This window comes from Pongo pygmaeus, chromosome 17 (genome assembly GCF_028885625.2).
Source record: "Pongo pygmaeus isolate AG05252 chromosome 17, NHGRI_mPonPyg2-v2.0_pri, whole genome shotgun sequence".
NCBI lineage: Eukaryota > Metazoa > Chordata > Mammalia > Primates > Hominidae > Pongo > Pongo pygmaeus.
Window position 1 is genome coordinate 81,625,280 of NC_072390.2, and position 14,248 is coordinate 81,639,527.

The window sequence follows — 14,248 nt, forward strand, 5'->3', positions numbered from 1 at the left end:
AAAGCATCAATAATAATTTATCCAAACATCAGATGTATTCTGCCATCACTGAGTAAAACCTGAGGTAAAGGTAGTGTAACTCTGTCTCTGTTGAGTTATGTAAATTTTATTATTAACCAGGAGTTATGCAGAGGATGAAACTATTCTCATGCAGATGTTTAACATGGCTTACAAAACTATTAAATGATGTTCTTTCCTGTGTCACATAGAATGCTTTATCCACTGGTGATTATGGGAAGCATACAAACAAAAAAATCATAAAAAGTGAAAAATTTTCCTATGCAGACTAATTTAGATATTATGTAGGCAACAGAGAAATTAGCAACCTGTGGTGAGGGCATTTTATAATTAAAGCTTACATTTATTATGGAATACTAAAGTACAGGTGCCACAGTATGCTATAGTGTTTGAATGCCAAGATTCCAGCTGTAGATTTCAAAATGACATTTGCTTTAGTATATTTTATTGGTTTTGAATTCAATAGTAAGAAGATTAACTGTTCTTTTCTTACAATGTAGATATAAATTTAATGGAAAAGCTATTTTTACATCCAGTTTTAGTACAAGTATACTTTGATTGATCTGAAACAAATTTATTGAGATGTTGGGTTGTATAATTGTCAACTTCAATGTTATACAGATGAAATAATATTATAGATATTATGCAGATATATTATGCAGATACAGATATTATGCAGATAATATGCAGAGTGATCCACACTCTGCATATGTAATTTCTGCAACAATAAAACAGGTATAAGATGAATGAGGTGATCAAATGATCAAATACATGACATAATAGTTGTATAGGTATATCTGCTCACTCCCTCACATTGGGAACTTATTTTATTAGTACGAGGATAATTATTTTTCTACCAGTACTGACTGACCCATTCTTGCTGCATTTATACTTGAGCTGCAATTACTCTACAACCTAAATTCTCAAAGTGAAACTCAGGAAATAGATAATATTTTCCCACTTGTCATCTTAACTGAGCAAAGTATTCTTCAAATTTTTTATTTTTCTGTCCATAGTCACCTAAAAACTAGGTCATTTTTATTATTTTTGTGCTGTATTTTTGACACCTCTACTTTTTATAATCTGAGATAATGGAATTTAAGTAAAACAAATTAGACTGTGTTTAATAAATCAAACAATAATATATTTAGAAGAATAAGCAGAGAAATTCATCCCAGTCTCAATCATGTTCAACTCATGTGCCCAAAGGCAAGAGATTTATAGAATCTAATTTTCAAATGTGATAAATTTTGAAAATTCGTGATTTTTTACTTTCCTGAGTATTAACTGAAATTAAAGTTGTGTAGATTTTCCATACAAAGATTAAGGTGAATTTAATATTTCTATAAAAGCTCTCCTTTATGACATATTGTGCCATATTGTTGATGAAGAATATTAAATTTTCTATATGCTTTTCCAAAAAATGCAACTTAAAATATTGTATAATAATTACAGAGATCATTATAATGTATTATATTTGAATTTAAAATCTGAAATGCCATAATAAGCTTCCTTAAATAGTAAGGTAAACAGAGACTTACTCATTAGTTATCCCCATTCATTTTCAAAAGCATCCGGTTTTGAAAATAAAAAGAAATGGTCATTGCAAGTGTAAGGAATGTTGGACACTTGCTAATATTAAAAATGATGCCCTCAGTGACTACAGATAAGAAAAATTTGGTGGAGGATATTTATTTGGAAAAGCTCCAAAGAGAGTGGATAGTCTTTTTACTAGACAATATATTCTCCTTGCTTTTATTAGGCAGAAATATGTGAAATTAAATTTTAAGGAAGTCAGGTTTTAAATTTTCCTTTTGCATTTGCACATACACAGACATATAAACAAAGTGTATTAACACTAATGATCATTCATAATGTGTACAATATCAATATCTATTTATTATGGTTGTTTTCCACGTAATGTGACTGGCTAAAGCATGTTTCACTTTTAGCAGGATTTTGTGCTGATTTGCAGAAGATAAGTTACCTGACTCTGCTTTGGTTTAATTGCTTATTAAGTAGTATACTACATGTATTTTAAATGCCCCTTCTTTTTTTGACATTATAAGGTTTTAGGTAAAACTAGTAAATATTATTGAAATGGAAGACTACATACGTGATAGGCTGGCTATTCAGATACAATTTCAGAATGATTTCCACGAATTTCACGTCTCCTGAAATCTTCTAGTTATATCCTAAACTATTCTAATCACTTATTTAGCATTTTTTTGTCCACCCATGTACTCACTCATTTATTTATTCAATCCTTCCAAACCTCAGTCACTCTATGACTTGTGGTCTAATAAATCTTCTATTTTTGGATGGCAGAAAAATAGTAACTTTGCAAATCCAAATTGACAAGTGGGAAAGCATAATGTTTTATCTCAACTCTACTTGAAAGTTCTAGTTTGAAATTAATTTCATTTCAAACATAAATGCAGTCAGTAAAAGCCCATCATTACTTGTAAAGAAATGTGTGTTTAATAAGCAACAAGTTAATAATTTTCTTGATTTTATCTCATGACATAATGAAATATGGATTCCCTTCAGTAATTCAAACCAAATTCTGAGTTCAAGTGCAGATTCAAATATAATAATAGGCAGTTCACTTCAATACAACAGAAATATATGTAAGAAAAAGAAACAGTAAAATGTTTGCAATAGTTGTTTTTGAAGAATAAAGTAGCTGGCTAGGAAATTTGGAAGTAAGGTCAATATTCAAAAACTTAAATGGCTGTGGATATAGAAAGATAACGAAGAATTGAAGTTATATTTAGGTAATAAAATCCACAATATTTATTAATTTAATATTGAGATTGAGGAAAAAAGATAAATCACATATAATTTTATTAATTGATTTATTTACTTCACAATCAACACAAATGCAGGAATGCTTCAGAAGGAAGCCGTTGCTAGAAGTTTGGCAAAGCAATAGAAATATTCCCCTATTTCCATATCATATAACACTTCTAATAGCAACTGACCATCACTCAGCTGGCCTCTCCCTCTCATGGAAAGGTTATACAAAGTGCTCATTGGTTCTTGCATGATTTCATACAAAGCCTGGACCCTAACTGGCACTCACACAGTATGTATTGATTACACAAATTGAAAAGATAATTTGTACCTCTATCTCAAATTGCAATGCACAAAAAGATTTGTGCTTGCTAGATATCGCACAGACCAAACCATCTTTTGCAATCTCTCTGAACATCTACAGTGGGGCTGCACTGATACCATGATACCAATAATTCTCTCATAGGTTCACTACCCAACTCTGTAAAAAGGCAGTTTTGTACCTCCTCTGCTCTAAAATTTTACCCATGCTCTCTCAATTACTGCCTTCATATTATGCTTCACTGATAAAGTAGAAATGTTTATTAACTGATTGGTTATGAACAAATATGTTAAACTATATTCTGTCCCTTCTATAAGTACAATGGATTCCATGACCTTTTCTTTTTTTTTTTTTTCAAGAACAGTTTTTTAGAAGTTATATCCCTTTTATTTTGCTTCAAAAAATATTATTCTCTGGAATCATTCCCCATAGTATATAACAGTGCTGTTCAATTTCCTTTCTTAAAAAACAATTGAATAGTCGTAAACAAGCAAAAAATCCTCTTGACCTTCATCTTTTTCTACCTAGCATCTCACATTTCATTTTCTCCCTGTGGCGTAACACCTTTTAGACTTGGCTTAACTCATTATTACTTCCTCTTATTCTTCCTTTTATGCCATACAATAGTCTTCAGTGTACTGTAATAGCACAAATTAAACTGCTGTACTTATCAAAAAACCAGGGGTCTTCAACTTACCAAATCAAAAGTCACCACTCTGTCTTAATCTTAGCCTCACAGCAGCATTCCACACGGTTGAGGGATTTCTTCTTTTGGAACATCTTTTCTCATATTTTTCCCTTCTTCCTACAACACTTGCCAATCCCGCTCATTCTAATTTGCCAGCCGACTGCTTTTTGCTTAACGGTCAAGTCAGCCTGGATGCTTTTCTCTTCTCCAGCTATATTCTCTGCCAAAGGGATATCATTCATTGCCATGCCTGACATACATGCTATATGTTGATGACTTCCATATTGATATATGCAGTCCTGAGCACTCTGCTATGGATTCTTTCTTCCTAGAATGTGGCATGGATGGCCTCTTTGTATAATTTACCTCAAATATCACCTCCTAAAATGTCCCGTTTCCTCCAGACAATTAATAATCATCATACCTCACCCATAAATAACACTTTTATACTATACATGATCATATATTATCTCCTTTAATTAAAATAACCATTTATTTGTATATAACTAAAATGTGTTTCACATTAGCAGGTAACTCCTTTATCTCCTTTACAATTTTATCTATAGTTTCAAAGGAAGATTCCTAGCATGCTACATCATAATATATGGAAGAAAGAAAAGAAGAAGAAGAAGAAAAGAAGAAAAGAAGAAGAAGAAGAAGAAGAGGAAGAGGAAGAGGAAGAGGAAGAAGAAGGAAGAAGAAGGAAGGAGAAGGAGAAGGAGAAGGAGAAGGAGAAGGAGAAGAAGAAAGAAGAAGGAAAAGGAGAAGGAGAAGAAGCAGCAGCGGCAGAGGAAGAAAAGCAAGAAGCAGAGGGAGGAAGGAGGAAGAGAGGGAATAAGGAGACAGAGGGGAGGGTAGTAAGGGAAAGGAGTAGAAGGTGGAGAAGGGGGAGGAGGAGAGGGAGGGATGAGGAAGGTGAACTGTTTCTTTGCCTACCTACCAAAATAGAGTAATTTAAAGTGCTGTTTACATCTAACAATAATTTGTCTTGATATATATTACACAGGCAAATTTGTTTCTGCTGTATTTAAAGACCTATGTTCCAAGCAATGTAGAAATACATCTTTAAATTCCTACCTGGAATGTTAAAAATCAAGAATCAGGAAATTATATGATGAAATATGTATTTTTGGAATCATTGGCTAATGAATCAAGTAATGAGGTAAAGTAGTTATAAGCATGTTACCATAATTTAAAATGGCAAATATCAAATCACATTTATTTGTCACTGTTAAGTAAATTTTTGAATTTAACTTTCCAGTACATTGTGCTACAAAAATTTTTTGAGTGAATAACTGAGAGAAGTTTTGCGTAATCACAATTTCCCCTTTACTGGAAGACATTTCTAATTTCCAAGACAGTCAATCCTTATATCTTATGGAAACCATTCTCTCCTAAATGCACTATATTTAAAATACTAACAACAACAACACTGGGTTTTGAAAAGTATCTTCGAACAAATACAGCCACACACAGGTGTTCAACCACTTGGTTTTGTCTTAGTGTTTTTTTTTTTCATCATTTTGATGTATACAGTAGAGTCTAATACATTCACTTTTCCTATTTTTTATGCATATCTTGCCAGATTATCTTATTTGCTTTTATGAGATACAAAAATATATTTTGTTCTGAAAAAAAAATTCTTGTACTTAAGAACCTAGTAAACGAACAAGGTAAAAAACCTTATGAATTGCTCAAATAAACACGTCTAAACTTCTTTTATTCCTGTGAAGGCTAAGATATTTTAGTAACATTAATGTGTAGTATCATTTTTTCAAAATTTGATGCATAGTCTAATTTTTCAAATATATTACTTAAACATATTTGTAGAAGGAAGTTCTAGTATAGAACCTTAAATAATATACTTCCAAAACATATCCTTAAAATTTTAAACCTGCTTTCATTGTTAATATATCTTTGATGTAAATTAATATGCAATACCTTCTGGAGACATCTCTGGTACAATGGCCTCATAAGGTTCATCTAGGAATTTTGGTTCATTGTCATTGATATCCGAAACTTTGATGACAAACTCAGAGTCAGGTTCCACAGCCCTTCCAGTAGTGATGTCTATTACCTGGGCTCTTAAGGTGTAGAGGGATCGCTCCTCTCTATCAAGCTTCTGTCTGGCATATATGTCACCTGTTCTTTCATCAATGATAAAAGTACTTCCAGCTCCAGCTCCCAAAAGCTTGTACTGGAAAGAATTGTTTCCATTGTCTAAATCAGATCTTAGCTGCAAATGGAAAGAGGGATCATTTAGTTTTCAAACATCTGAAATGGACAAATCAAAATACAGATTTTCTTTTTACGTATGCTAATTATTCCCCAAGTTAATGATTTTATAGTATTTCCATATTACATTAAATGAGGCAAAATATTAATATCAAGATTAAACTCTATCACCAGGGAGAAGGAAGAGTGAATATTTAGTGTAAAGAGCTATACAAATTTCATTATTCTAAACAGAAACAAAAATAATTGGATAATAAAGCTTCTTTTGTAAGTTATGCACAACATAGTTGGTTCAATTTTGATTTATAATTAAATTCTCAGTCACTAAAACTATACTCTCAAATATTTATACTAGATTGGGTCCTAGAGATAGACAGAAAGATAGTTTAGTGACATTTAAACCCTGACGTTCTGTCTCTTGCCTGGAAATACATGGAAACAAGAAAATATTAGGATGAAAATTAGGGTTCATAAAGATAATAATAATCTTGACTGTTCATTATGTATTCATTACATGTCATAAAATCTATAAATTGCTTTATATTAGTGTTCTCAAATAATTCTCATATCAATATTATGAAATACATATTATTGATACGATCAATTTTTCTGTAGAGAAGAAAAGTGAGATTTTGTTTTACCAACTTTTTACAGAGTCACATAGTCTTTGCGTAGATATAGAATTTACACCGCAAGGCTATCAAATCTTCTATGAGGCTGTCAAATTTCAGATTCTCCATGTCAACAACTCAGTTACATGTTCTTTAGCCCTTGGGTTTTAGCCAGAAAGTATACAACTTTCTTCTCAATATATTCTACCTAATTCTCAAATACACGCTTTCAGCCTGTGCACTCATTTTCATATTTTCAAAAAGCAAAGTAAATTAGTTCATCATTCATACTGTTGAGGTATTATTTAGAATTAATTTATCTGTAAAAAAAACCAAGTCTAATTCTGATATAGTTAAAATGATCGCATAGCTTTTCATATCAAAATTATTTGTATGTAAGAGAAGAATGTCATGGTTCCCTAATCATTGTGAATCCACATTTTCTTGATTCACCATTTATGGAAATGCTCTTATTCAAAGTAAGAGTTCCTCTGAAAATTTACAAAGATAATCATGAAATCAGTTGTAAACAAATTCATGATTTTTCTGATGGCTCAAGTTATAATATCTTATTCTGCATAAATTAATACACTTTCTATGCAGTTGTGGAGAAAATCTAAAGGTACTAGTAACTAATTTTTCATTTTAATAATGTGCCAAATATCAATGCTATGTAATGAAACAAATTGAGAAAAATAACATCCAGATTCTGTTTCTGCTAATACTTCTTTTGATAGTTCTTAATTATTCATAAAAGAAATTCTTTATGCGATGATGTAAGAAATTGAGGAACACAATTATACAATCAAATCAATATATCTAGTGAGCAATGTATGGTTCATATTTTTAAATTATATCATTTCAATAGGATTTGATAATTTACTTGATATTATAATGAAGATAAATTAAGTTTAGTAATAAGTAAATATATTGCAAGTATATGTGCAGTGTAATTTTCAAAGACAAGTGAGCTTGACATTTTTAAGACCCAGATTTAAGGGAAGACAGAAACAAAAACGAAAAAGCTTACTTGAACACCAGCCTTTTAATGTCACAAAATGCGTATGTTAAACACATTTCAATCAAATGACCTGTAGTATTATACAATTTTCTATACTTTTATTCAAAAAATATTTTCCTAATTAGGCTGCTACTATCAATTTGCTAAACAAATATCACTTCAAATTTTCACTTAATTGTACTTCTCAATCTTAATCATTTTTCAAACAAATGGATCAAAGAGAGTTATCTTGAACACATCAGCTAAATTGTATATTTACTAACTCCTTTGACAAGCACCTAAACATTCATTATTGTTCTTTTTGAAATCGGTGATTCGCTTGTTTTTTAAGCCTCATGAGTTTGTGTAGCAGAAAAACATTTTTCAGAGTAGTTTCATAAATATGTCTATAAAATGAAAAAATAGGCAAAGCCAATCACTGTGAGAAAGGAGGTAACCAGAGATTCATGTGGGGAGTAGAAACAAACAAACTAGAAAATGTGACAGCCCCAGAGGTAGCCTGTGTTCCAATTACACTGATGCACTTCCCTACAACACCTTATTTACTAAAAGCCAATAGCTGATTTTAGCCTGTCACCCCATTCAGTGATGGGAGAGTATATGGTGTTCTGTGCAGTCCACTGTAAAGGTAGCTAGAGACTCAGTTACCCAGTCGGCACCTAACTGTGGACCTTGTTAGTGCCAACTGTGCATACTATTTACCTATAGTCTGAGTCGAAAATAAAAGGGGATGAGAAATATTTCTAGTAATGTGTGTGTGTGTATGCGTGTGTGTGTGTTCACAATACACCCTCCTCCCTGCAGGTTTGGAAATACTTGCCTAAAATCCTAATCTAAGGCTTTGGTTGAATGTACTCATACACATTTGGCTGATAACATAGGTGAAGTTCTATGGAATCCAGATACCATGCTAACACTGCAGCTCTCCTGAAAGGGCTAGAAAATGAGAGTTAATAAATTTTGAGTGCTTCACCCTTTGGGCCCAATTAAATTTTAGTGCCAGTTAATTAGCGGTTAAACTTATTTCAGTTCATATATCTAGAGAAAAAGCCTTATGGAAAAGGACATGATATTGTAATCACCTTTGTTTAAAGAAAACCAAATAATAAAATACAAGCCAAAAACATAAATAGGAGATGCTTTGTCTCATTAAGGGATTGTTCTTAAAATATATTCTTTTAAGAAAGTAAACGTAATTATTCCTTTTACTTTAACTTTACTAATCAATTTAAGTGTGTAGGCTCCTGAAGCTACTTAACTGTAAAAGAATAAGGTATTAACCTGCTTCATTAAAAATGAATGAGGGGTAAATCAACAGCTACCTAGCGTAACAGAAAATCCGGCTAAATATCGTTGGTAAATGATATTTGTGTCACTGTGACTGCTTAGATTCATTACCAAAAATAACACAATCAAGTTTCCAGATGTTGAAAATGAGGGCTGCATTTTCTTTTTTTTTTTTCTTTAAATGATTTATTTTCTTTTGGTTTTTTTTTTATATTTATAATATTTTATTTCTTTTTTTTTCCATTCAATATACTGTGTATCTTTTTTTCTTTTATTATTATTATTATTATTATTATTATTATTATTATTATACTTTAGGCTCTATGGTACATTTTCATAAGTGATACTAAAGTGAAATTTAAAAACCAGAGCTATGCCTCTTCAAGATTTTAGTGGATGTTTTAGGTGCTTGCAAATCTGAAACAATTATTGATGCTGATGTTTGAAGCTTTTCAATGGCTTCACTGTCAAAATGTGGAACTCATCAAATCTCCAAACTTCTCCAACATATTTATTTACATTGTTGTGCTATTTACTGTAACATTTTAAATAAATAAGTACCCGGCCGATGTGATGACTAGTCGTATTCATTTCCTCTGGTACAAAAAATTGGTTCCACATCCAGCCACGCTTCACTCTCAAATGAGATCGCACTGGCTGCTCGACTTTCTTCGTTTGAGAGTTTTCTGTTGCTCCAAGACAAGGCCATAGGAGAGGAATTCCCAACATAAAACGCAGCAGTAAATAACAATTCATTGCGTTGACTCTTTTGATTCCAACTATTACTCTTCAGAGGAAACAGGACGACACTAACAAAAATCTTGCGTTCTTTTATAATCTTTTTTGATTCTGTGTACCTTCTGTATACCTAAAGCGTCAGAAACAAAACAAAATTTGACATTTTAAAATAACATTTTCTCACATTATTACTAAAGACAGGTTACAACTTCTGCATCTGACAAAAATGGAATAAAAATAAACATTTAATTTATCTTCCAATTAAGCTGGCTAATTATGATTTGTAGCTCAGCAATAATTTGATTAGAATAATTATAAATTTCTACTCAGGCACTGCTAGTTTTAAACTGCAGTCATAAATCTGCCTGAAAGTTGAAAGATTGCTCTGGGAGTCTCCTGGATTGACAGCTGACATTGAGATAGACTTCCTTTTAATTTGACTTGCTTACTTTCTCCATTCTTTCTCAGTAAAACTCAAACTATCTCATTAAAGCAACAGTCAATCCAGGAGGAAAAAAAGTCATATTTTTCCTTTTTATATTTGATAGAGATAAGCTTCCTCAACCAATTTCCCAAATTATGATATTTTATGTAGTAATTAAATAGACAAAATGGCAATTCAGCTTAAAACTGGTGAATTCAATCATCAGTTATACTGATACTATAAAACACTGAATAGAAAGTTTGCACAAGATATTTACTCTTTTTTAATTTCAAAGATATGGGGAAGAAGTGTTTATGAGCTTAACAAAAACAAAATCCTCTTAAGACAATAAATACAAAATTATAGTTCCTGGGTAAGAATGGTTGAATGTTTGTAATATGTAAGAATGATAGGAAATGTATCTTCTAGTATTTAAATATTAAAACAAAAGACTCTGCCTATTGAGTTTTACATTTAAAACTTTCCATTGACCCAAGGTTCTCTCTTCATGATGCGTTATTCTAATCCTTATATGTAACTTAATAGTTTTGCATTTCCAACGTCTACACCCAGCCAAATTTGATTTATTTTATGAAGAAAAATAATTTTGTAAGATTCACAATGGAGTTTAATATCATATAATCAACAGAAAAGTCAGAGTTCATGGTAGGACTTTCTCTACATGATTATGTTATGAATTTTCTGCATGTATTTTTGAATGACTCCTTAGAGATTTTTTAGGTCTTTGGCTTGTGTTAAGAGGAGTTGTTAAAGAACACCTAATTAAGAAAGTACACAGGGATTCTGTGGTCCTGGTGTATTTCCTTTAAGCAGATGTATTCCTTGTTAAAAGTTTACTTAATGAAGGTCATAGAGAAATTCAACTGAGGTGAAAAAGGTAAAATTTATCTTTATGTTACGTATTTGAAATTCAGATAAATCTGCTCTTTAGAAATTGCTAAAATATATATTTTTGGTAGCTGATGAATAAAAATATTTGGAACTGGTACAATATTATTCATGAAAGAGATACTTTTTATAAGTTTGGCAAATTATCACCAACACTGATATGAAGTTAGCTGGCCATGTTTCAGTGAATATAACTTTTGGGAACTTTATATTATGGTATTTTGATACATATAAAGATAAATAAAATAGTGTAATGAATACCTGGATATCATTACCCTGTTTCAGTAATTACCAACACATGGTCAATATTGTGTCATTTGTACGCATGCTCACTTTTTAATATTAAAACCAATTTCAAATTCATATCATTTTAACCATTGAAGCCACACACACACACACACGCAAGTATACATGTTATGTAAGTGTGTATACACACTTTTAAACATCAAAGTCAAAGCTAAAAATTAAGAAAAAATGTTAATATAATAAAATTGTCATACAGTGTTCAAATTAAAAATCTTTATATCTTTGAATTAAGAATTAAATATGTCCACACAATGCAGTTTTTTGGTACATTTCTCAATTCTCATTTGGTCTACAGGTTCCCTCTAATTTTTCTTTCCGTTTATATGCTGAAGAGTCAAGGTTATTTGTCCTATAGAGTTTCACATAGTCTGAATTTTGCTAATTGTATCACTGTTGTGTGATTCAGTATGTTTCTTTATCCTCCATTTTTTATACATGTTTAGGGGCTTTATTAGATGTAGTATAAAATATTCATCAAAAATATTCACAGCCAATCCTATTGCATGACATCTTTAGTAGACTAGGACACAAAATATATGTTCAAGAAACCAGAAGAAATGTTGAACGTGTTAAGTAGAAAAATTGAAAATAAAGTAAAGATTAAACCTTTAGAGAATAATACTACAATGTCTGTGATGAAATACACTGCATATGATTTATGGCATATTATTCACACTGAGAAAAAAACAGTTAAATTGAAGACAAATATACATCATCTGAAAAAACATAATGAGAAAAAAAGTTAAAAAATTAAAAATGAACAAACTATCATTGAGTTGTGAGACAATTTCAAACATTCTCATTTATGTATAATTGCAGTTTCTAGAACTAATGAAATTTAGAAACTTATACATCCAAAATGTTTAACAAAACTTAAGCACAGATGTTAAAAAATATTATACCAAGGCACATCATGATTAAATTACTCAAAACCATTAATAATGAGAAAATCTGAAAGGTAGTCAATGATATGTTATATATAGAATAACAAAGATAAAGTTGATAGCAGATGTCTCATTTCAAACAATGCATGCCAAATGCCAGTGCAGAAATATTTTTAAAGTATTGAAAATGAAAAGAAAGCCATCCAACTGAGAATTTCTCAACCAATCACAATGATTTTTGTAAAGAGATCAGCTGAATTTAAAGAGAAGAAACTGAGCTGTCAGGTATTGGAGCAGCTAATTCAAAGAACAAGTAAAAAAAATTAAGAGGTAAGCCTTTAGACACTTAGTGCAATAGTATAAGCAAGAGGTTAAAACCAAAGAAATTGTTGCATCTCCTTTTTTCATTTCCTCCATGGAACAGCACTCTAATCGAATCAGAGGATAAGCACAGACATGTGGATCATTGCATTATAATGGTAGTGCTACAAAAAACTAAGTCATTTTTTATGGACTCTGGGGTTGGGGGAGTGCAATGGGAGTGTTGAGTGAAAAAGTACTAAGTGCATTGTCAGAGTGGAAAACTGTCTTCAAGGTTTCACCCACTTTACTCAATAAGGAGACCTCATCAGAAATGCTTGAGAAAGACCTCTGCCCAAGGCCACAGATAAAGCTCTCTTTTACACTTTAACACTGGGGCTAGTAATGTAAATACAAGAAGAGCGTGACCTAACAGAAGGGACTGTGTCCTTGACTGCAACTCCCTTCAGAGAATGCAATGCACTGGTTGTGCATCAAATCTGGTGTGACAAGGGAATGTTTGGCAGTGAGTATTGTACTGCCAAGTCAAGTCTTTATAGTTGCCTATAGCCAGGCCTGAACAAATCACAGTTGTTACCCCAAAGCTGTATTCCTAATCTTCAATAAAGGAAAGTGGGATGAAGACTCTTTCTGGTGTACAGCATCAGCACACAAGGGGAACTACAATACAATACATGATTAAAGAAATCCTTCAAGAAGAAATAAAATAATACTAGAAGGAAATCTGGATCTATGCAAAAATGGAATCACCAGAAATGGAAGGCATATCAGTAAATAGAAAGACCTTTTTTAAATTATAATATCATTAAAGGATAATTGGCTGTTAAAGCAAAAATAATAACAAAGTATTGTGGGGCATACCTCATTTACAGAAGTAAAATGTATGAAATTAACAGCATAAAGATTAGGAATATGCTATTTTAGGCTCCATAAACCATATATAAAGTGGTATGATATGACTTAAAATAGATTATAATAAGGGTACATGTGCATACAATAAACCTAAAGCAACTACTAAAATAAAGTAACAGAGTTTACTACAGGCTACAAAATAGATAAAACTGAAGCCTAAAGAATACTCAATCCAAAGAAGAAATAAAAGAAAAAAGTGAGCAAAGGACAGATGAAAAAAACATACAAGTAGCAAAGTGGTATGTTTAATATTAATCATCATAATAATCACACTAAATATTAATGGGATAAAAATCAAAGTACAAGATGAAGATTATTAGATTTTTAAAAAGACTCAACTATATGTCTTCAAAATGATTTAAAATATAAAGGTACAGTAGGTAAGAATTTAAAGAATGAAAAACACATATCTTGCTAACTCTAGTCAAAAGAAAGCTACAATGGCCATAATATTAGATAATGTAGATTTTGGGGCAAAGAATATTAGTGGTGATAAACAATATCATTTCATAATTATAAATGATAATGTCATTTTATAATATAAAACAATATCATTTTATAAGAATTATGTCAATTCATTAACAGGGCACAACTATTCTAAATGTTTATACACTTAATAACAATGCCTCAAAATAAATGAAATAAAAGATGAAATAAAACCTTATTGTATTACAAGAAGAAACAGACAAATCTATAATTCAAATTGATTCATTTCAATTCAACATTATACTGAAAATTCTATCCAATGACATAAGAAACGAAAAGCATCTAGATTA

General features: G+C 31.1%; 1 protein-coding gene across 6 annotated transcripts in view; it reads right to left on the minus strand.

Annotated features, from left to right (window-relative positions):
- The window catches only part of CDH19 (cadherin 19), a 104,381-nt gene that overhangs the window by 62,672 nt on the left and 27,461 nt on the right, over positions 1–14,248 (minus strand). For all 6 annotated transcript variants that reach the window (XM_063653802.1, XM_063653797.1, XM_063653799.1 and 3 more), the window contains exons 2-3: positions 9,540–9,846; positions 5,766–6,060 (exon numbers count right to left, since the gene is read on the minus strand). In XM_063653802.1, coding sequence (XP_063509872.1) covers positions 5,766–6,060; positions 9,540–9,734 — 490 coding nt within the window. In that variant the 5' untranslated portion in view covers positions 9,735–9,846. The remainder of the gene's footprint in view (positions 1–5,765; positions 6,061–9,539; positions 9,847–14,248) is intronic.